Source organism: Choloepus didactylus, chromosome 8, assembly GCF_015220235.1.
Source record: "Choloepus didactylus isolate mChoDid1 chromosome 8, mChoDid1.pri, whole genome shotgun sequence".
Classification (NCBI taxonomy): Eukaryota; Metazoa; Chordata; class Mammalia; order Pilosa; family Megalonychidae; genus Choloepus; species Choloepus didactylus.
Genome location: NC_051314.1, coordinates 53,722,754 through 53,747,941, shown reverse-complemented (window position 1 = coordinate 53,747,941; position 25,188 = coordinate 53,722,754). Strand labels below are relative to the sequence as shown.

General features: G+C 39.4%; 1 protein-coding gene across 1 annotated transcript in view; it reads right to left on the bottom strand.

Annotated features, from left to right (window-relative positions):
* Window positions 1-22,965, bottom strand: part of E2F7 (E2F transcription factor 7) — a 51,791-nt gene extending 28,826 nt beyond the window's left edge. Inside the window, exons 1-4 of the mRNA XM_037846823.1 lie at window positions 22,946-22,965; window positions 22,509-22,768; window positions 21,698-21,790; window positions 4,098-4,373 (exon numbers count right to left, since the gene is read on the bottom strand). Coding sequence (XP_037702751.1) covers window positions 4,098-4,373; window positions 21,698-21,790 — 369 coding nt within the window. The 5' untranslated portion in view covers window positions 22,509-22,768; window positions 22,946-22,965. The remainder of the gene's footprint in view (window positions 1-4,097; window positions 4,374-21,697; window positions 21,791-22,508; window positions 22,769-22,945) is intronic.
* Between the last annotated feature and the right edge of the window lie 2,223 nt (window positions 22,966-25,188).

The following is a 25,188-nucleotide window of genomic DNA, read 5'->3' as shown; positions in this document are numbered from 1 at the left end:
CACCCTTGTTACCAGTGTGTTAGTTGGACCTCTAGAATCAACATCATTGAGAGCTTGTTAGAGATGCAGAATCTCAGGCCTCATCCCTGACGTGCTGCATCAGAATCCGCTTTTTGTAAGATCCTGAATGATTCCTAAGGAAGTCTGAGATGCACTGGCTTGCATCTATCACCAAAGTACTTCGGTTTCTGTTTTACAATTGACCGAGGATTGATGAAACTGAAGAGCATCAGCTAAATCCTATTCTTCCCTATCCTTTCTTATTGCTAGCACAATAGACTAGTTTCCTTGTCTCATCAACCCACATTTGAGAAGGGCTCAAATCAAGTCCCAAGAAAGCAAAAGGCTTTGTAGTGAATATCTTCAAGAAAAAAGTGATATGATTACCTTAGACTCAGAAAAAGCATTTGATAAATTTTACACTCATTCATGATTTTCAAAAATGCCCTTAGAAAACTAGGAACAAGAGAACGTCTTTCCTTTAACAAAGTGTTATCCATGAAAACTCAACAGCAAACACTTGTTGTAATGGGGAACCTTGGAAGCACTCCCTTCAAACTAGGAAAATGATCAGGATGTCCATCATCACCGTTCCTCTTCCACACAACATTGGACAGACTGGCCAGGGCATGAGGACAAGAAAAAGAAACTGAGGTACAAGGATTGGAAAGGCAGAAACAAAACTTCCATTTTGCAGAAGACATGACTCTTCATGTAAAAAAACTTAAGATAATCTCAGACAAATTATTAGAAATAATAAAAGAACTTAGCCAGGATGGCCGAATACAAGCTATATTTAAAAAGCAGCTGTATTCCTAGGTAACAGTAACAGAAAATAAGAGAAAGATATTTACAACAGCAACAAAAACCAATAAGGTTTTTAGGAATAAATGAATTTCTGTAAAATACTAAAACAAAGATAAATAATGGAGAAATACACAAATTTCATGGATAGGAAGACTCAGTACCATGAAAATGCTACTTCAACTTAAATTACTCTATAGACTCAATGCAATTCCAAGCAAAATTCCATCAAAGGTATGTATGGAAGAATAAAAAGATCAAGAAGAGTCAAAACACTTCTGAAGAAAAATAAGTTGAAGGTCTTGCTTACCAGATATCAAGGCACATAATCTAGTATTGGTGTATGGATGGACAGAATGACCAGTGGAACAGAAATGAGTCCAGTAAAAGGCCCATACATAAATAGAACTTTGACATATGACAAAGGTTGCCCATTGGAAGAAAGACAAAGAACAATTGAATAAATAGTGCTGAGACAATTGATTTTACATATAGAAAACTGAAGTTGTATCCCTGACTTACACTATACACATAAATCGATTCCAAATGGGTTAAGGATTTAAACATACAAAGCAAATTTTAAATGAAGAAAATATAGATGAATATTTTTCTAACCTCAAATTAGGGAAGGATTTCTTGAAAAAAAAAAAAACAAAAAACACAAAAAGCATCAAACTTCAAGAAAGAATCGATAAACTAGAGTATATCAAAATTTAGAACTTTTGTTGATTAAGAAACAACATAAAGTGAAGACAAGCACCAAACTGAAAGAATATTTAAATATAACATTATAATCAATATAGGTTTACTATCAAGAAACAGCCCCCCCCAAATCCACAGATATTTCATGGCCAATACAACACATGTGGAAAGAAACTTAACCTCATAAGTAATCATGGCAAGCAAATGAACCCCAGGATAAGACACAACTGTACATTGGCAGAAATAAATAAGTTTGACAATTTCAAGCATCAGAGAGGATGTGGATCAGTAAATGTTTATACATTGTTGGTGAAAGCCAGTACCACTTAGGAAAACAATTTGGCCTTCTCTTGTGAAGAATGCATATCCAATGACCTAGCAATTCCACTGTTAGGTATATATCCTAAAAGAGTGGTTCTCAAACTTTCTGATCTCAGGATAACTTTATATTCTTAAAAATTACTGGGGACCCCCAAAAGCTTTTTGTTCATGTGGATTTGACCTATCAATATTTATCATATTAGACATTAAAACTCACTTTTAGAATATTGAAAAACAACAAAAACAAGTCCATTATGTTAACATAAGGGATATATATTTTTTATGAATATATTTTTAAGATAAAAAAATCTCTAAGAGAAAAGTGGCACTATTCAACACATTTTTTTTCAAATCTCTTAAGTATCTGGCTTAATTGAAGACAACTGGATTCTCATGTTTGCTTCTGCAAGCAATGTGTTGTAACATCCATATCATGTAGTACACTTGTGAGAGACTGAGAGTTCAAAAGGCAAATGTCTTAGTATTATTATGAAAACAGTTTTGACCCTGTTACTCCCTGAAAATCTTAGGGATTCTCAGAGGTCCCTGGACCATATTTTGAGGACCACCCCCCCTAGGGAAACTCTTGTATATGTGCATATGTAGAGACATGTACCAGCATATCATAGGAGCATAGTTCAAATTAGCCCCGATCTGAAGACAATTCAGGTGGCTATATAGGAAAATGAATAAGTAAATCTTGGTATATTCATGCAATGGAAGATCACACAGCAGTGAAAATGAGAAAAAAGCAGCTACATGCAAAAACATGAGCAAATCTTGGGGATGAATGTTAACTGCAAAAAGCAAGTCCCAGAAGACTATATGCTGTATAGCTTCAATTTTACAAAGCTTAAAGCCCAAACACAGCCACACCAAACCTAAGCAACCTCTTACATAGGCATACACATATATGATAGAGTGATTTACAAAAATGGCAAGAAAATGATAAATACAAATTCAGGATACTGGTGACCCTGTTGGGGAGGCTGGTGTAAATAAATGGTATTTTCCTGTTTTTTGGTTGGGAAATGGATTCATGGGGTGTTAAAGATCTTACATATATGAAAACTATTTTATATTATCAAATATTCTGTAAAAATGCATTAAGGAACAAATTTTAAAAAAGATTATCAGGCTTTGTAAAAGACACTCAATGTTTAGGACATTCACTTCTTAATAGTAAGGAACAGTTCTAGGTGACTGATCAGTTAAAATTCCCCTATAAAGCCTGAGTAGAAAACCCAAAATTAAATTGTTTTAGGGGCAAATTAAGCAACTACTTCTACCAAAGTAAGATATCAGTAACATTATCTTGTCAAAGAGACCACTAATAATTCCCACTGGGTGATTTCCACTTTGCTATATTTTGTAAAGAAAATAGAAAACTAGTATTTATATACTTTGACAGCTAAAAGCATATTTACTTTCATTTAATTTTTACATCTCTAATATAACCAGGGCAGGTGATATGACTCCCACTTTACAGATGAGAAAACTGAGGTGCAGAGATAATGAGTGATTTTCCTGAAGTCACTTGGGTCCTCTGAAACTAAGCCCCTGTGCTTTTTTCATTGAATATAAAGTGGAAAGAAAGCAAAAGAACAGTCTGGACTCGTGATTTTTTTTTTCTTTTTGGCTTTAAAAAAGTAAGAATTACTCTTAAAATTGCGTGATTTGTATTTCATTACGTTAAGGAAACTGTTAGTTCTAAGGAATTTAGAATGAAGTATACAGCAGATTTCCTACAGCAATTTCAAATTGTAATTCAGGGATGGATTAAATCTTTCTCTTTTCTCTATGCTTGATTACTTCATTGTGGCCCCTTTTTACAGAAAAAAAAATCTACCAGAAGGAGGAAAAAAACGAAATAACACTCAAATTTGCAAGTCTGGAAAAAAGTTTGATGGGACAGTGAAAACTACTGACTGACGATTTTTTAAAAAAGTTTTGATATGTTAATTATTCAATAGCTCTAGCTCTCCCACAGGCCAGGTAATTTAAAGATGGTTTTCCTGTTATTAAAAAAAAAAGTTTATCATTTTTAAATTGTACTCATTAAGAGAGTATCAAATAGAAGAGAAGGAAGTATTTATGAAAAATGAGACAGAGAATTCCATTTCAGCTACAATAAAACGGCATTAATTTAATACTGCTTCTGGCACAATATTAACTGAAAAATTCTTTATTTTTGGAATTCTATGACTTTTTCATAATCAAGTGAGTTTTTAAAAATCACATAAAAACCCTTAGGAGGACAGCCTGTTTACCTGTAGAGAGTCTGTAAATGCATCATCTTTGTTTTCAATAGGTCTGAACAATCCTTTCTTCTTCTCCCGGTCTCTTATGTCTGGGCTGGCAGCACTAATGAGCATCTTCAGGTTAGCTGTGGGAGTCCATGGTTCTGCCTGCTGTCTGTCAACAAGCTTAACTGGAGTAATTGGATTTCTTTCTGGAGTGAAGATTTTTTGCTTCGATAAATCAATTGGTTCATTTTTTATTGGAGTCTTTGGGGCCATCCTTGATCGGTCAACAAATATATTTTCCTATAAAAAAAAGAATCCTATTAGCAAGAATGAGAAAGGGCAGGTATCAGCTAAGAGTACGCTTTGTTCCCATCATGGAAGACCTCAAGTCATTTCCGAAGACATGAAAATACGAACAAGCCCATAGGTTCCGGGCTAATAAATATCAGGATCAGACTAATAAAAATTAGAAAGATTAATGGGAATTTAACAGTTGCTCCATAAAAACTGGAACATAATCTGCTACTCCTTTTAAACATATTTTTCATAGTATCTCTGGGAGAGAAGTCATGAAGTAAATGTTACTGGTGGTGCCTGTAATAGTTAGGCTAATATATGGCGCTTCTAGTGCCATATATTTTTTAAACGCTATTTACAACTTTGTGATAACCAGCAAAGAGCAATTATACCGTTGTAGTTCAATGCTCACCAGTGGTAATACAGTAATTACTGCAAGATCAGTTAATGGACAAGCATCCAAGGAAATAGTGCATTTCCAGCCAACCTAGAGAGGTTTAATGTTATTCTCCCAGAGGAGTGCTTCTCGTACTATTCAAGATGAAGGAGAGTTAAAATTGTTTTTTATTTCTAAACTCCCATATATGGATATGAGGCCCTACTTTGTGAGGAGTAAACAAGTCCTGCCACATGTGACTCTCCACTTAAGTCTGACGACACTCAAATTGGTCTCTACCCTGTTCAATAGGAAACCACTGATCATAGGCTTAGATGTTACAGTGGCAACATCAAATCGCTATAGAAGTTTCTAACTGCTCAACTCTCAATTTCTGTCTTTAACTTGTTTGCAGCCTCATAATAGTTTATGTGCTAGCACCTGCCCCCAAACTACAGTTTGAGAAGCACTGCCTTAGAAAATTATAAGAATAAGATTAATGATGGGCCCATCATGAAAAAAGACTAAGCATTCAGAACTACCAAGTGATTAAAACAAGTTTCTTTCCCAAAGTAAGTTTTACCTTTCAAAAACTGAAATATTCTGCTTTCTTCATAGTAGAATTCACTTCCAGTAAACAGTGTCTTACATAGTAATGAAGGTAGATGAGTTAAATCTCTTCCCTGCACACGTAACTCTGCAGGCTTGGTTTTTTTGTTGAGCAGTGGAATAGTTACACTTTTTTGTGTTTTTTTTTTTTTTTTTTAAATAAAAAAGTACTTTCCTATAATATATTTAGCAACATGTGAAAAGTTTAAAAGATTGGGACAAACTGGAGTCTGTGTTAGCTGGCCAAGTCTTGATCCTTGGATCAGCAGAAGCTACCAGCTAGCCATGGCTGAGGTTCTGTCTCAGTGTACCAGGAAGGGAGAAGGGCAGATGGGGGACTATTTCTCACTTCACAGCAGTAGTAAGTATCTAGCCTAGAGCACCGAATCTACCTACATCTTTTAACCAGTCCCCATTAGTGTGCAAGTCTGATAAACTCTTTGTAAGGAAACTCTCAAGGGAAATTATTGAGTGTTTACTATGTGCCACGCCCTATTCTCTGTACTTTACATTTATGAACTCCTCACTCAAACCTGAGATAGGGTTTCCATTCTACAGATAAAGAAACTGAGGGACAGAGAGATTAAATAACTTGCTCCAGGTGACATACAACCTCATTCAGTGTAAAAATAATCGGTATGCAAGAAACAGTTGAGAAGCAGAAGTTTCTGAAATTTGGCATCCAGAATTGGATTGTCCTGTGTGAAGACTGGAAACTTTTTCATGGGTCCAACAAAATGTACCTGGTAGGCCACTTTGATCCCCACTAGCATCTAAGGAGAGACCCTATAGGGAAGTGGCTGTGCACACAGGCTACAGAGCTCAGTATCTACCTTTGCTAATTATTAGCAGTGTGAGCAAGGGCAAGTTCCTTCACCTCACTATACGTTCAACTGAAAATGAAGTTAATAAAAATACCAATCTCGAGGGTTATGAGAACAGTTTCTGGCATATAGTGAGCACTCAATAAAACTTAGCTGTTATCTTCTTCCCTCTTTCCCATTTTTTATTACCATTCATTATGCACTTGGTGCTAACATAATACAGCATACCATATTGCTATTTAACTTCCTGGGAGCATGTCTTGTCTCTTGTCAATGAGACCATGCATTTCTGGATGTCAGGGAGTAAGTTCCACAACTCGTCTCATTCCCCATAATGCTTGGCATAATTCCTTGCCCATTATGGGTGCTCAGAGAATACCATGCCTTGGTTATCCAGTTATTCCAAGAGGGGTCCTCATGGTTAAGGGGTGTATCCCAGGCTTGGCTGAGAGGGATAGAGATTTACCCTTCTTTTCTACTGCCTCCACGGTACCTGTACTCACAGCAATGGTCGGCTCCTAATTTTTCTTTACTTACAGAGCAATTCAGAACTGACTATTTCCTCCTATGAAACTTTCAATATGGTTTAGTGATAATGTAGGAGGGGAGTTAGTCGCATGGTACAAGGTTATTGTCTAGTTTGGATATATTATGTCCTGCCAAAAGCCAAATTCTTTAATGTAATCTTGTGGGGACAGATGTATTTAGTCTTTTTTTTTTTTTTTTTTTTTTTTTTTTTTTTATATACTGCATTTATTTATTTATTTATTGAGATATATTCACATAACCTACAATCCTTCAAAGTGCACAATCCGTTGTTCATATTTGTGCATTGAAAAATACAATCAATCTCTGAACATTTTCATTACTCCAAAAAATAAAATTAGAATAAAAAAGAACATCCAAAACATTCCATTCCCCTCCTCCTCCCTTTGTTCATTTACTTTTTTTATTTTCACACTCATTCATTGATTTTTACTTTTTAAAAAAATTAAAAAACAAACAATAAAAAAACATTTCAAACAAAACCAAAGCAAAGGAATAAGAAAAAACAAATAACCTAAAATCACTATACTGCTTCCAACATGTTCCTACCCTACCCCAAGAAAATAAACAGACTGTAACCCAACAAAGGAATAAGAAAAACAAATAATCTAAAATAACTTTTTCCTAACATAGCCCCCAGAAATTAACAAACATAGTCATTTCTGAGCATTCCCAGAACATTAAGTTTACCCTCCATAACTTATCTGTTCTTATTAGATTTTCATTCCGCCTTCACTATTTGCTGTCTATCACTAGGTCCCCTACATTCTACCATATAAAACATTTATTTTGTATTTTTTCACAGTGTTCACATTAGTGGTAACATACATTATTTCTCTTTTTGTGCCTGGCTTATTTCTTTCAGCATTATGTCTTCAGGGTTCATCCATGTTGTCTTATGTTTCATGATGTCATTCCTTCTTACTGCTGCCTAGTATTCCATTGTGTATATACACCACATTTTGTTTATCCACTCATCTGTTGAAGGACATTTGTGTTGTTTCTATCTCTTGGCAATTGTGAATATTGCTGCTATGAACACTGGCATGCAGATATCTGTTCGTGTCACTGCTTTCAGATCTTCCTGGTATATAATGAGAAGTGCAATTGCTGGATCGAAGGGTAACTCTATATCTAGGTTTCTAAGGAAGTGTCAGACTGACTTCCAAAGTGGCTGAACCATTATACAGTCCCACCAACAATGAATAAGAGTTGCAATTTCTCCATAACCTCTCCAGCATTTGTAGTTTCCTATTTGTTTAATGGCAGCCATTCTAACTGGTGTGAGATGATATCTCATTGTGATCTTATATGCATCTCCCTAATAGCTAGTGTAGCTGAACATTTTTTCATGTTTTTTGGCCATTTGTGTTTCCTCTTCAGAGAACTGTCTTTTCCTATCTTTTGCCCTTTTAATAGTTGGGCTGTCTGTACTATTGTCATTGAGTTGTAGGTTTTCTTTATATATGCAAGATATCAGTCTTTTGTCAGATACATGGTTTCCAAATATTTTTTCCCATTGAGTTGAGTGCTTCTTCACCTTTTTGACAAACTCCTTTGAGGTATACAAGCTTTTAAGTTTGAGGAGTTCCCATATTTCTATTTTTAATTTTGTTGCTTGCACTTTGGGTGCAAAGGTTTAGGAAGTTACTTCGTAATACAAGATCTTGAAGATGTTTCCCTACATTATCTTCTAGGAGTTTTATGGTACTGTCTCTTATATTAAGGTCTTCAATCCATTCTGAGTTAATTTTTGTGGAGGGTATGAGGTAGGGGTCCTCTTTCATTCTTTTGGATATGGATATCCAGCTCTCCGAGACCCATTTTTTGAATAGACTGTTATGTCCCAGTTCATTGGTTTTGGGGGTCTTATCAAAGGTCAGTTGACCATAGATCTGGGGTTCTATCTCCAAATTCTCAATTCGATTCCATTGATCAATATGTCTTTCTTTATGCCAGTACCATGCTGTTTTGACTACTATGGCTTTATAATGAGCTTTAAAGTCAGGGAGTGTAAGTCCTCCTGCTTCGTTTTTCTTTTTTAGAATGTTTTTAGCAATTTGAGGCATCTTCCCCTTCCAGATAAATTTTTTTTTTTTTTTTTTTTAATATCAAAGGAAATTGTATAGTATTTTATTTTATTTTTATTTTTTTTTTTTTCATCATTTTATTGAGATATATTCACATACCACGCAGTCATACAAAACAAATTGTACTTTCGATTGTTTACAGTACCATTACATAGTTGTACATTCATCACCTAAATCAATCCCTGACACCTTCATTAGCACACACACAAAAATAACAAGAATAATAATTAGAGTGAAAAAGAGCAATTGAAGTAAAAAAGAACACTGGGTACCTTTGTCTGTCTGTTTCCCTCCCCTACTTTTCTACACATCCATCCATAAACTAGACAAAGTGGTGTTTGGTCCTTATGGCTTTCCCAATCCCATTGTCACCCCTCATAAGCTACATTTTTATACAACTGTCTTCGAGATTCATGGGTTCTGGGTTGTAGTTTGATAGTTTCAGGTATCCACCACCAGCTACCCCAATTCTTTAGAACCTAAAAAGGGTTGTCTAAAGTGTGCATAAGAGTGCCCACAAGAGTGACCTCTCGGCTCCTTTTGGAATCTCTCTGCCACTGAAGCTTATTTCATTTCCTTTCACATCCCCCTTTTGGTCAAGAAGATGTTCTCCGTCCCACGGTGCCAGGTCTACATTCCTCCCTGGGAGTCATATTCCACGTTGCCAGGGAGATTCACTTCCCTGGGTGTCTGATCCCACGTAGGGGGGAGGGCAGTGATTTCACCTTTCAAGTTGGCTTAGCCAGAGAGAGAGGGCCACATCTGAGCAACAAAGAGGCATTCAGGAGGAGACTCTTAGGCACAAATACAGGGAGGCCTAGCCTCTCCTTTGCAGCAACCGTCTTCCCAAGGGTAAAACTTATGGTAGAGGGCTCAACCCATCAAACCACCAGTCCCCTATGTCTGTGGTCATGTTAGCAACCATGGAGGTGGGGTAGGCAAATACCCCTGCATTCTCCACAGGCTCCTCAAGGGGGCACTACATCTTTTTTTTTTTTTTTTTTTTCCCATTTTTTTTCTTTTTTCTTTTTTTTATTTTTTTTTTTTTTTTAACTTTCCCTTCTTTTTTCAAATCACCTGTATGAAAAGAAAAGTTAAAAAGAAAACAAACATACAATAAAAGAGCATTTCAAAGAGACCATAGCAAGGGAGTAAGAAAAAGACAACTAACCTAAGATAACTGCTTAACTTCCAACATGTTCCTACTTTACCCCAAGAAAGTTACATAATATAGCAACATTTCAGTGAACTTGTTCCTACTACAACCATCAGAAATTAACAGACCATAGTCATTTCTGGGCATCCCCAGAACGTTAAATAGCTTATCTGTTCTTCCTGGATTATTGTTCCCCCTTCCTTAATTGCTCTCTACTGCTAGTTCCCCTACATTCTACATTATAAACCATTTGTTTTACATTTTTCAAAGTTCACATTAGTGGTAGCATATAATATTTCTCTTTTTGTGCCTGGCTTATTTCGCTCAGCATTATGTCTTCAAGGTTCATCCATGTTGTCATATGTTTCACCAGATCGTTCCTTCTTACTGCCGCGTAGTATTCCATCGTGTGTATATACCACATTTTATTTATCCACTCATCTGTTGAAGGACATTTGGGTTGTTTCCATCTCTTGGCAATTGTGAATAATGCTGCTATGAACATTGGCGTGCAGATATCTGTTCGTGTCACTGCTTTCCGATCTTCCGGGTATATACCGAGGAGTGCAATCGCTGGATCGAATGGTAGCTCTATATCTAGTTTTCTAAGGAACTGCCAGACTGACTTCCAGAGTGGCTGAACCATTATACAGTCCCACCAACAATGAATAAGAGTTCCAATTTCTCCACATCCCCTCCAGCATTTGTAGTTTCCTGTTTGTTTAATGGCAGCCATTCTAACCGGTGTTAGATGGTATCTCATTGTGGTCTTAATTTGCATCTCTCTAATAGCTAGTGAAGCTGAACATTTTTTCATGTGTTTCTTGGTCATTTGTATTTCCTCTTCAGAGAACTGTCTTTTCATATCTTTTGCCCATTTTATAATTGGGCTGTCTGTACTATTGTCATTGAGTTGTAGGATTTCTTTGTATATGCAAGATATCAGTCTTTTGTCAGATACATGGTTTCCAAAAATTTTTTCCCATTGAGTTGGCTGCCTCTTTACCTTTTTGAGAAATTCCTTTGAGGTGCAGAAACTTCTAAGCTTGAGGAGTTCCCATTTATCTATTTTCTCTTTTGTTGCTTGTGCTTTGGGTGTAAAGTCTAGGAAGTGGCCTCCTAATACAAGGTCTTGAAGATGTTTTCCTACATTATCTTCTAGGAGTTTTATGGTACTTTCTTTTATATTGAGATCTTTGGTCCGTTTTGAGTTAATTTTTGTGTAGGGGGTGAGGTAGGGGTCCTCTTTCATTCTTTTGGATATGGATATCCAACTCTCCCAGCCCCATTTGTTGAAAAGACCATTATGGCTCAGTTTGGTGACTTTGGGGGCCTTATCAAAGATCAGTCGGCCATAGATCTGAGGGTCTATCTCTGAATTCTCAATTCGATTCCATTGATCTATATGTCTATCTTTGTGCCAGTACCATGCTGTTTTGGCAACTGTGGCTTTATAATAAGCTTCAAAGTCAGGGAGTGTAAGTCCTCCCACTTCGTTTTTCTTTTTTAGAGTGTCTTTAGCAATTCGAGGCATCTTCCCTTTCCAAATAAATTTGATAACTAGCTTTTCCAAGTCTGCAAAGTAGGTTGTTGGAATTTTGATTGGGATTGCATTGAATCTGTAGATGAGTTTGGGTAGAATTGACATCTTAATGACATTTAGCCTTCCTATCCATGAACATGGAATATTTTTCCATCTTTTAAGGTCCCCTTCTATTTCTTTTAGTAGAGTTATGTAGTTTTCTTTGTATAGGTCTTTTACATCTTTGGTTAAGTTGATTCCTAGGTACTTGATTTTTTTAGTTGCTATTGAAAATGGTATCTTTTTCTTGAGTGTCTCTTCAGTTTGTTCATTTCTAGCATATAGAAACATTACTGACTTATGTGCATTAATCTTGTATCCCGCTACTTTGCTAAATTTGTTTATTAGCTCTAGTAGGTGTATCGTTGATTTCTCAGGGTTTTCTAGATATAAGATCATATCATCTGCAAACAATGACAGTTTTACTTCTTCTTTTCCAATTTGGATGCCTTTTATTTCTTTGTCTTGCCGGATTGCCCTGGCTAGCACTTCCAGCACAATGTTGAATAACAGTGGTGACAGCGGGCATCCTTGTCTTGTTCCTGATCTTAGAGGGAAGGCTTTCAGTCTCTCACCATTGAGTACTATGCTGGCTGTGGGTTTTTCATATATGCTCTTTATCATGTTGAGGAAGTTTCCTTCAATTCCTACCTTTTGAAGTGTTTTTATCAAAAAGGGATGTTGGATTTTGTCAAATGCTTTTTCAGCATCTATTGAGATGATCAATTGATTTTTCCCTTTCGAGTTTTTAATGTGTTGTAATACATTGATTGTTTTTCTGATGTTGAACCATCCTTGCATGCCTGGAATGAACCCCACTTGGTCATGGTGTATGATTTTTTTAATGTGTCTTTGGATTCGATTTGCAAGTATTTTGTTGAGGATTTTTGCATCTATATTCATTAGGGAGATTGGCCGGTAGTTTTTCCTTTTTTGTAGCATCTTTGCCTGGTTTTGGTATTAGATTGATGTTAGCTTCATAAAATGAGTTAGGTAGTGTTCCATTTTTTTCAATGTTTTGAAAGAGTTTGAGTAAGATTGGTGTCAGTTCTTTCTGGAAAGTTTGGTAGAATTCCCCTGTGAAGCCATCTGGCCCTGGGCATTTATTTGTGGGAAGATTTTTGATGACTGATTGGATCTCTTTGCTTGTGATGGGTTGGTTGAGGTCTTCTATTTCTTCTCTGGTCAGTCTAGGTTGTTCATATGTTTCCAGGAAATTGTCCATTTCTTCTACATTATCCAGTTTGTTGCCATACAGTTGTTCATAATATCCTCTTATAATTTTTTTAATTTCTTCAGGATCTGCAGTTATGTCACCTTTTTCATTCATTATTTTGTTTATATGGGTCTTCTCTCTTTTTGATTTTGTCAGTCTAGCTAGGGGCTTGTCAATCTTGTTGATCTTCTCAAAGAACCAACTTTTGGTGATATTTATCCTTTCTATTGTTTTTTTGTTCTCTATGTCATTTATTTCTGCTTTAATCCTTGTTATTTCTTTTCTTCTACTTGGTTTAGGATTGGTTTGCTGTTCATTTTCTAGCTTCTTCAGTTGATCCATTAGTTCTTTGATTTTGGCTCTTTCTTCCTTTTTAATATATGCGTTTAGTGCTATAAATTTCCCCCTTAGCACTGCTTTTGCTGCATCCCATAGGTTTTGGTATGTTGTGTTCTCATTTTCATTCGTCTCTATATATTTAGCAATTTCTCTTGCTATTTCTTCTTTAACCCACTGATTGTTTAGGAGTGTGTTGTTTAACCTCCAGGTATTTGTGAATTTTCTAAGTCTCTGATGGTTATTGACTTGTAATTGTATTCCATTGTGGTCAGAGAATGTGCTTTGAATGATTTCAATCTTTTTAAATTTATTGAGGCTTGTTTTATGTCCCAGCATATGATCTATTCTGGAGAAAGTTCCGTGAGCACTAGAAAAGTATGTGTATCCTGGTGATTTGGGATGTAATGTCCTGTAGATGTCTGTTAAATCTAATTCATTTATCAGATTGTTTAGGTTTTCAATTTCCTTATTGGTCTTCTGTCTGGTTGATCTATCTATAGGAGAGAGTGATGTGTTGAAGTCTCCCACAATTATTGTGGAAACATCAATTGCTTCCTTTAGTTTTGCCAATGTTTCTCTCATGTATTTTGTGGCACCTTGATTGGGTGCATAGACATTTACGATTGTTATTTCTTCTTGCTGAATTGCCCCTTTTATTAGTATGTAGTGGCCTTCTTTGTCTCTCAAAACATCCCTGCATTTGAAGTCTATTTTATCTGAGATTAATATTGCTACACCTGCTTTCTTTTGGCTGTAGCTTGCATGAAATATTTTTTTCCATCCTTTCACTTTCAATTTCTTTGTGTCCCTGTGTCTAAGATGAGTCTCTTGTATGCAACATATTGATGGTTCATTTTTTTTGATCCATTCTGCGAATCTATATCTTTTAATTGGGGAGTTTAATCCATTTACATTCAACGTTAAAACCGTGAAGGCATTTCTTGAATCGGCCATCTTATCCTTTGGATTATGTTTGCCATATTTTTCCCTCTCTCTATTAATATCCTTTATTGTACCCATACCGAATCTCTTTAGTACTGAACCTTTCTCCAAGTCTCTCTGTCCTGTCTTTGTTTCTCTGTCTGTAGGGCTCCCTTTAGTATCTCCAGTAGGGCAGGTCTCTTGTTAGCAAATTCTCTCAGCATTTCTTTGTCTGTGAAAAATTTAAGCTCTCCCTCAAATTTGAAGGAGAGCTTTGCTGGATAAAGTATTCTTGGCTGGAAATTCCTCTCTCTCAGAATTTTAAATATATCATGCCATTGCCTTCTCGCCTCCATGGTGGCTGCTGAGTAGTCACTACTTAGTCTTATGCTGTTTCCTTTGTATGTGGTGAATTGCTTTTCTCTTGCTGCTTTCAGAACTTGCTCCTTCTCTTCTATGTTTGACAGTGTGATCAGTATATGTCTCGGAGTGGGTTTTTTTGGATTTATTCTATTTGGAGTTCGCTGAGCATTTATGATTTGTGTATTTATGTTGTTTAGAAGATTTGGGAAGTTTTCCCCAACAATTTCTTTGAATACTCTTCCTAGACCTTTACCCTTTTCTTCCCCTTCTGGGACACCAATGAGTCTTATATTCGGACGCTTCATATTATCTATCATATCCCTGAGGTCCATTTCGAGTTTTTCAATTTTTTTCCCCATTCTTTCTTTTATGCTTTCATTTTCCATTCTGTCATCTTCCAGGTCACTGATTCGTTGTTCAACTTCCTCTAGTCTTGTACTATGAGTGTCCAGAATCTTTTTAATTTGGTCAACAGTTTCTTTAATTTCCATAAGATCATCCATTTTTTTATTTAGTCTTGCAATGTCTTCTTTATGCTCTTCTAGGGTCTTCTTGATTTCCTTCATATCCCGTACTAGGGTCTCATTGTTCATCTTTAGTTCTTTGAGTAGCTGCTCTAGGTGTGTCTCTTCTGGTCTTTTGATTTGGGTGCTTGGGCTTGGGTTATCCATATCGTCTGGTTTTTTCATATGCTTTATAATTTTCTGTTGTTTTTGGCCTCGTGGCATTTGCTGTCCTTGATAGGGTTCTTTTAGGGTTTGTAGACCAGTTGAAGTCCTTATCTCTAATTTATCAGATCTACAGCTTCGTGGAGTACACTTTCTCTAACTAACCAGCAGGTGGCGTCCACGAGCCACCTGTTCTCCACAAGCCAGATCTCCCCTGCTTAGCCTTTTTGGTGAGTGGGGGAGTGAGTCTTGTGGGGCCCAATTGGTGTCCCAAGCTTGCGTGTGTAGTTGGTGTTGCCTGCCCTGTATGTGGGGCGTGTTTCTGGGCAGTCGGGGAGGGGGGGTGGCCCTAACAATCAAATCTCCCTGATGATCCTAGAGTTTTAAAGCTACTGCAATAGTCTAATCCTTCAGTTCAGTCCTGCCACAGTTTGTCTCTGCCACTGACCCACAAGTCTTTGGTATTGGCGTATGGCTCCTGAGACTTGCAAGTGGGCCCCTCTTCCAGGCTGTGCACCCCGGGTCCTCTGTTGAGGGATGACTGTGCTATGTCACAGGTGAGTGCCGTCCCCCCAGGGCAGTTCTGGGCTGCTGGGCTGTGTAGGGAGGCTCCCAGTCTGCTCAAATGATGGCTGAATGGGGCTCTGTTAATTCACACTGCTCCCCCTTCCCAGCTCTGGGACATTCAGCTGAGGTTGCAGGGAAGGCTAATGTCCACGCCCAGTTTTGTGGTGTGTGCCTGTTATTTGAAGCACTTCCGTCACACTGGGTTGTCTGGGGCAGCTCTGGGCTATGGGGCTGGCGATGGGCAGGAGTGTTTCCTGTCCACCAGGATGGTGGCTGTGAGCGGACACCCCCCTTTTCTTGGGAAGTTGTGTTGTTTAGTGAATTTTCTCAGCCACTGGATTATTGCCTTTTGTCTCAGAGCTCTCTTATTTCTGCTCTTGACTTGACGTGCCCAAATTTCAATTCTTTGAAGCTTTCTGTATTGAGCTTCTTAGAGTAATTGTTTTAGAAAAAGCAAAAAGGATTTAAAAAAAAAAACAAAACAAACAAACAAACAAACAAAAAAAAACGGCCCTCCTCAGAGATCTAATGGGTTATTGAAATGCTAATAGACAAAGCAACCAGGGCCATTAAGGAAAGGTGCCCTGGGCAGAGAGATCAGCCTTGCTTCGGGATTTGCATATGCGCCTCAAGGCCTGATCTCCGCCCTTCCCCTTTCTGTGTTCACCAGAACTCCAAAAATCCTCTGCTTTTACTTTGGAGCTTCTCGTGTTGTTTTCCTTCTATGCCCGTCTCCTCTCTGCTGGGCTGGCTGCTCTCAGAGTCTCTGGTGTCTGGCCTCAGTCTATCTATGGTTGGAGTTTGAATCAGTAGAATGAGTTTCCGATGAGAGCAGCCACTGCAATTCTCCCTTCTCCTTCCTGGAGCTGACAGCCCCTCCTCCCCCGGGACTGAGCCTGGCAGGGAGGGGCGCGGGTCCCCTGGCTGCAAAAACTTACAGATTTCGCTGATCTCAGCAGTTCCACGTTTTCATGAGTGTTGTATGAAGTATGCCCAAAGACAGATTGCTCTGTGGTGTCCAGTCCACGCAGTTCCTGGCTTTTTACCTACTTTCCTGGAGGAGTAACTAAAACATACAGCTCACCAGTCTGCCATCTTGCCCCGCCTCTCTGTATTTAGTCTTGATTAGGTTGGAACCTTTTGATTGAGTGTTTCCATGGAGATGTGACTCAATCAACTCTGGGCAAGACCTTTGACTGGATAATTTCCATGGAGGGGTTACCCCACCCATTCAGGGTGGGTCTTAATTAAATCACTAGAGCCATATAAAAATGCTGACAAACAGAAGGAACTGAGGGCTGCAGCTCACAGAGACATTTTGAAGACAGCTGTTGAAAGCTGACACTTTGGAGAACGCCATTTTGAAATGCAACCTGGGAGCAAGGAGACACAAGCAGCCTTCCCAGGCATCAGAGGTTTTTCCGGATGCCAACGGCCTTTCTCCAGTGAAGGTACCCTATTGTTGATGCCTTACCTTGGACACTTTGTGGCCTAAAAACTGTAACTTTGTAACCAAATAAACCCCCTTTATAAAAGCCAATCCATTTCTGGTGTTTTGCAAAAAGGCAGCATTAGCAAGCCGGAACAGTTATGATTTTATTATACCTCTGCAGCAGCAGGAAAAAAAAGCCAAGCATATGTCTTTCTGAGACCTCAGTTGGGTAGAAAGTCAATTGCAATTTAGTCACATCTTACTCCATCTGTCTGTCTATCCTGCTATTCTAACATTGCATAGGGCAGTGGAAAGGGGTTTAAACCGGAATTCAGAGACCTGGGTTTTTATCTCAGCTATCTGTATCTTTCTTATACCAGAGAAATTGTTCATTCTGTCTGGGTCCTAGTTCCTTGTTCATAAAGTAAGAGGTGTAGACACAGTATCTATCTTTAAGGCCTTCTAGCAAGGCTGTCTGTCCAGCTATGGAGTGGACAGTGTAATGCACTCAGAGCCCCTTCAGGATGAATTACTCATTTCTCCAGCTGTTGGAGGAGTTGAGTGGGACTGCCAGGGTTGAAGAGGACTGACTCACTCAGGGTCACGCCCCTTCCAGAAAGGTCCAAACCCAATGGCTGGGAGAAGCAGTACTGACATGTAAAGGCCTGGCCCCCTTGCCCCAACTCAGGACTGCTCTGAAGCGTTCTCCTAGAACTCCCCGTAAGGCCACCTCAAGCTTCCACTGAGATTGCACTGCAGCTCCACTTCCTCTTATGTCCAATCCTGCTGCCTTCCCTTCCCTTCCACAGGGGTAAATCCTAAGAGCACTCCCTAATAAACCTCCTGCATATTAAACTTATATCACAGTCTGTTGGCCAGGATATCTAATCCACCACACCCTGGAAATCACTTCCTTCACTAGAAAGCCTGGGGAATTGATGAAACAGCTTTTCCCTGGAGGTGATTTACCTTGGCTTATCTGCCTTTGAGTTGCTATGAAGATCAAACCAGACAATGAATGTGAAAGCAGTCTGTAATCTGTGAGGTGCTATACAAATTTTTTCATTATTGCTATGGTTAAAAACACCACTATGATGATAAATAAATTGGTAGTATGCTACCACAGAAAGGGTTTAGTGGTTAAAAGACCAGGTTCTCATCTGTTTTTGTCTCAGACACAGCTTATGTTATTTCAAATAATCATGTTATTTCAAATAACCTATAGTCATCAGCCTTGTCAGAGCCCATCATGATAATCTGCCAACCTCTTTTCCAGTTCCATCTCATACACATCCCACACTTTGCCCCAATAGTCCATTCATTTTTCCTCAAAACCTGCCCTGCATTTTATCACATCTGAGCTGTGTTTTATTCATACCATCATTTTCTCTTTAATGCCACCTGCCAAGCTTTGCTGGTTGAAATCCTACTCATTGTTTAAGGCTTGCAGCAAAAAGTACATCTTTAGAAAGTATCTCCTAGATATTGACTAACAACTCTCCTCTCATTCAGAGTACAGTTACTAGAAAGAGTGAGTCTCACTGAGGGCCTCCCCTGCCCCACATCACAGATTCCTCAAACCTTCAGTGTGGTTCTGTGCCCCTGCTCTCACTTCGGCTGCCTCTAAGGTGCCAAATCAATGGCAATTTTCCAGATATCTCACCTGACCTCACTGTAGCAGTTACAACTGTTGACTATTCTTTGCTCCCTAAAATTTTAGCCCTTAGCTTCTGTGACGCCACTCTTTCCCTCCTGGTTCTCTTCTTCCTTTTCTGTTACTGCTCAGTCTCCCTCATTGGTTCTTCTTTTTCTGCTCCTTACAAACTACAGGAGTCCATGCTCAGCCCTCCACCCCTCTCTCACTCTGCAGTCCCTCTGGATTAGTTCACCCACTTCCATGCATGTGGCTTTAAAATCAACCTGTATGTTAACAATTAACAAGTTTGAATATGGCTGGGGACCTTCCATGAATTCCAAAGTCAGGCAACCAGGTACCTCCTGCATTTTTTTTTAAACTGGTAAATCACACAGGTAGAAACATATTCCAAACTGAAATCACCTTCTTTTTGAACTACTTCTAATAGAAGTGAATAACTTTCACAAAAAACCTGAGTCCACCAAGTCAGGGCATTGTCCCCAAATACACCATGCTCATTCCTACTTCTTTACGAGTTCACTCCTCTCTATTTGCTGGTCTTAGCAGCCACCCATTAAGCCCTAAGGCAAGTGTTACCTCCTCTCCTTCACAAAGTCTCCCCCCAGACCAGCTCAATCCTGACTGTTCACACTTTTGTCCCAAACCATTGATTTTCTACTTTTCACTACTGAAGTGTATAGCCCCCAAATACACTATAAACAACTTAAGGGGAGAGTTCTTCATAACTCCGCAACCAGGCACACTTAATTTGTGTAATGAGGTTGAAAACTCTATGTTCTAAAGAAGAATTTCTCCATGAGTGGTAAGAAAATGCATATATAATACAGTATTCACAAGAGAAATCCTCTGAATCCCAACTGATTAAGCCGGACACCACGCCAGATGTCTCTCAGAATTTCAAGAAAAAACAACTCAGCACCACTAGCTTCTGGCCACTCTGGATTTTTCAAACATTTCTTGAATGTCTACAGCTTATGCTGTTTCTTCTTTCTAAAATGTCCATCTCACTCACTCTTGTTTTCTTGCAGGTTCAACTTACTTATCTTTGAAGACTTAGCCCAAATGTTATCTCCTCTGTGAGGCTTTCCAACTCTCCCTGGCCACGTTCTTCTTCCAGGGTACTTGTCCCCCACCCCCTTTATTAGAGCAGTAACCAAACCATAGTATAGTTAGTTTTACATGTGGGTTCTCTAAACCTCAGGTAACCGAAAGTAGGCACGCATCATATTTTTCTTTGGTCTGTCAGTTTAATTCAGTACAGTGTGAAGAGTATTTCCTACTGGTTAATTTACAAACTTAGAGAGGTTAGGAGACTCATTAAACCATTGTATCCCCAGAACCTGAAACATAAATATTTACTGAAAGACTGAATAAATATACTTGCTTTGGGTCACATAGCAATACAAGGCAGAGACGGAATTCAAACCCAGATGTCTCTGACTCCAAATCCCATGTTCTCATTAACCTTAAGAGGTTGTCCCTCTTTTAATTCAAAGCAATGTGAAACGAGAAGCCCCTCCTAGTATCTTTGCTGAGCACTCTGTTCTAATCCCTTGTCTTCTCCATGAGAGGTGAAATAATACATTCTATTTCAAACTAAACTACTTCTCCCATTCTCTGGAGTCATTTGATTTTTTTCTCTGCCCCTGCTAAAACATGAAAGCACAACTGGACATAGCACTTCCTGATGCTAACTAGAGTAGACATGTGCTCATTAAAATTATAGAAGGAAAGAACTGGATTACTGCTGTAGGCTTTATATAAAGATATACACATTCTCAAGGCTGCACCATCGAAATTATTAAGGGAGAAAAAGTTTTTGCTCTGAGTCTCCCAAAGCCAAAACAGAATTTACACTTGGCATTTCTACCCTCACATACCTTTGATAATTAAAACAAAACAAAACATACACCTCTTTAAAACAATGTTTTGGTATACTTCTTTTCCTAACAAAAATAAATCAAATTGCTGGAAAACAAAACCAAAACACCCTACCCTGGAAATGCATATAATTTCATACCTATCTAAAAATTAACAGTTGTCAAGTACTCCTGAAAGGCCCATTGAACAGGGGCTTTGCAATGAGGCAGTTTCATTATTGATGCTAAGGCTAAAATTAAGACCAGGAGCCTAGAGAAATTCAGTGACCAAGGAAGTTGTTACACATACATTTATATTCAAAGTTTCTAAAACTGGGTTTGTTATTCTTATTTGCTTCTGCCTAAACATGTGTAGACACTCAACACCAACAACCAATTCATCCTTTTGGTAAGGCATTGGATGGTTTTCTGCAACTGTGCTGATGAGGTGAAAGGGATAGAGTAGACATTGCTATGGCAAGTTTACCTTGTAGTGTTTCTGGAAAACACAACTATAGTCTTACAAATCAGCTGTTAATCACAAGTTGTGCAAAAAGAGAGGGAATGGCTCAATGCAAAACCAGCAGTAGCACTGTAGAATATTCCAGAAGTACATTGGTGGACTCAGTCACTTTAATTTTCCTGTATGGTAGGCACATGTCATATTCTTGGGTAAAGGCAATAGCCTTTAGGAGCTGGTTCATTGGTATGAAGACTATATTTCACAGTACTTTAATAATCCAGCATTTATAGCAACAAAAATCTATTTACCTGGGAGTTGAGGATTAACATTCCTACAAAGCATTAGCTAATTCCACCCTTGAGAATTGTACCTATTACGAACTTCTGATTGCAGCGTCCAGCATATCTTTTATCCATCCGAGTTGGTTCCAACATTACATCTAACCTAGCCTGTCCTTTCACTGTATAATGAATGACAACAGAAAAGCAACAAGAATGGTTTGGATGCCTCAATTTTTAAAAAAAGTATACTTTTACGGTGTTCATCAAAACTAATTATTACATTTATGAGACAAATACAAGTGCCACGTTGGAAAACTGAATTGGATTAGGCCACACCATCCTAAATATGTAGCGCTTAAGGTCTTTATGCGCACTTACCTTTTGTGCATTTTTCCCATCTTCAATTGCAAATTCTATTCTGGACTGTCTGGGGTTGATCAGGTCTTTGAGTGTTAAACAATTTACTTCCATCTGTAAGGCACATTACATTAGAATACGATTTTGCACTTAGATATTTTCTCATTTGATGAAAATATCTGTTACTTGTTCGTGAACATGAACTTCCCCTCCCTAAACTGGTCCTGAGAATTTCCAGAAGTGTAGCCACCGCCCTCCCCCCACCCCCCACTCTAAAACGCACATGTACATACATACACAAACGTCTGAAGTGTGCTTAGTAATTACGAAAATCTAAGAAAATCATCGACAAAATTAGGAATTCTTTATGAAGTGCAATAGGGCAAAATAAAGTTACCAAGTCAATGAGGGTACTGGACAACTCTGTCAGAAATACAGGGTCTTCTAGGTCAGTTAATTTTGGCGCAAAGTACTGGGAGGAATTCGGCTTTGAGGGGGTTTGAATCTTGGGGACGGAAACCTGATCGCTAGACCAAACCCACTCAGCACTTAGCACAGCCCCCTCCTAGGCCTCCAGACAGACCCCGAGGATAAATTCTCCCAGTGAACCCCCAAATCATGAGGCAGGACAGGTCCCCTCTGCTGTCCTGCTGAAGGGAGAGCTGAAGCCAGGACAGACCCCGCGCGCCAGATCCGGAGGGAGAAACACCTCGATCTCCAGCGAGTCGGGGGAGGTAAGGAGAAGGGTGGCAGGCTGGCAGCCGGCGCGGGAACCCCCTACTTTCTCCCCAGTTCCCGCCCGGCACCAGCGCGAGGACCGCACGCTACTTACTCCGGTTCTGCCAAGGAGTCTTCCTGCCTCTACTGGGATCTCCACCGCCCCGCACCGGCGCGGGAAAAGGGCGCGGCGATCAGCAGCCCGGCGGCTGTGGCAGCGACATCGGGGGGGGAAAGCGAGGCGTGCGGATCCCCGCTCCGAGTGCCCTGCGTTGGCAGGGACCCCACGACGTCTGACCAGCGCCAGCGCTCCAACCCGTCCAGCCGAACTCCAGCCCCGGATCGCTGTCCCCGCTAAAACACCTCCTCTGGCGCCTTGAGACCGAATTTGAGAATCCGCCAATCAGCGGCGGCCGTCGGGGCGGTCCCGGCCAATCGCGCGGCGGCATGGCCCGGGCTCACCGCCCCTGCGAGTCTTGGCGCTCCGGACCGCGCGTTTCGCCCTCACCCGCCCAATTGTTGCCGCCTCGACCCCCTCCCCCTTCCGGGTACCTGGAAACCCCTGGGCCCGGGAGCCAATTCCAGGCGAGGACGCGGGCCCGGGCGGCCGCGGGAAGCCTAGGTGGGGGCGGTCGGCGGCGGCGCTGGGCGGCGGGAGCAAGAGGAGGAGGAGGAGAACTCTTTTGTTATGCATAAAAGACCCGCTCCTGGCCCTTTGCTTTGCCGCGCCCGAGACCGCGGGCACAGTCCTGAGAGGGGAAAGCAGATGGAGTTTGGAAAAACGATATACACTCTCCGGGTACTAACTCCATCCCCGCCCTCCCCCTCCCCGCCACAGCAACCTGCGTGGAAGCGAAGTTGTCTGGACTTGTTGGAGCAAACTTCTTAACACCCGAAAGCTGTGTGAAGTGAACCATGGTTACCATTTTATGCTGCGAGCAGATGGCATGCCAGTTAGCCCTGGAAACTAGACTGGAAGCAGAACCAGACTTTCTTCCTCTTCTTCTTTTTTTATTTTTTGCAAACCCAGAAATGTTTCTTGGTGTTGCTCCCTTTTCAGAACATCGGAAAGACTTAGGAGAGGGAGAAAACAAAGCATATTAAACAATTCTTTGCAAAATGCATCAGCATTGAGGGAAACAGTCGAGAAAATTTCCTCAACATTACTGGTTTGTGTTAAATGTTTCACTTCCTTCAACTAGTTTCTTATTTACAATGCGAATGGTGGTAAAGGCAGTGGTCTATTTTTTTTTTTTTTTTTTAGGAGACTTTATTATTTGGAACAGTTTTGGATTTACAGAAAAAGTGAGATAGTACAGAGTTCCTATATGCCCACCACCCACTTTCCCCTGTTATTAACATCTTACACTAGTATAGTGAATTTGTTACAATTAATGAACTAATGTAGATACTTTATCATAGACTGAAGTCCATTTTTATTCTTATGTCCTTCATTTGTATGTAAAATTCCTTTTCTGTCCCAGGGTACCATATCACATTTAGTCCTCATGTCTCCATAGGCTCCTCTTGGCTGTGACACTTTTTCAGACTTTCCTTGCTTTTGATGACCTTGGTAGTTTTGAGCAGTGCAGGTATTTCACAGGATGCCCCTCTATTGGAATTTGAGCCAGCCTTCTTTAAAAGCATATCCACAGGCATTTCCCTGTGAACCACGTACTTGGCAAGGATATCATTCCCCTTATTATTCTTCCAGTACCAAGTGCTCCACTTTCCATCTCTCACCCTATAAATATACATGTATATTCAGGACCCTCAATCAGGCTCTTTACTTTGTACTTTATAAATACAGCCTAAAAATCACTGCTAGGTCATTCATTAAAAAACAAAACAAAACAAAAATAAATAAATAAAAAATTAAAAAAACATGCAAAACATTAGCTATAAAACTAGCAATAGTAATAAAAATTCTGACGTTTTCATAATGGAAATAACATTTTGAACTGACATCTATCTTCCAGGTAGAAGCATAAGGAGAGAAATATAAAGAATAAAATTGCAATCTATTGAATTTTCCACTTATGTGGAAGCAAGAAATTCAGATGAGGAAATAGTTTTTCCAACTGTGGTATTCGTTTCTATGACTGTTGTAACAAATTAACACAAACTGGGATGGCTTGAAACAACAGAAATTTATTCTCTCACAGTTCTGAAGGCCAGAACAAAATCAAGCCATTGCCAGGGCTGCCTTCTCTCTATAGGCTCTAGAGGAGAATCTGTTCCTTGCCTCTTCCATCTTTTGGTGGTTGCGGGCATTCCTTGACTTGTGGCCCCATCACTCCAATCTCTGCATCCTTGGCTACATTGTGTCCTTCTTCTCTGTCAAATCTCCCCAGTGTGCCTCTTATAGGTACACTTTTCCTTGGATTTCAGTCCTACTCAGATAATCCAGGATGACCTCATGTTAAAATTCTTAACTTAATTACATCATCTACAAAGACCCTTTTTCCAAATGTGGCCACACTCATAGGTCCCGGGGATTAGGATGTGGATATATCTTTTTGGGGATCACCCTTCTGTCCTCTAGACCAATATTCAAATTATTAAAGTCCATTCATTTATCTGATATTTCTAACTAATAGTGGTTGTTTCTTTGAGGTTAGGCAATTTTATGTTACAGAACTTTTCCTGGAATTTCATACTAAAAGTATTTTTTCCTACCTATTTCTGTTTGAATTTACCCTCTGTCTATTCAAATCAAGGGAAACTCAATGAATTAAGTATCTTTAGAAACTTGTATTTTCATTGATTGTTTAAAGCGTGGATGATCTTAGATT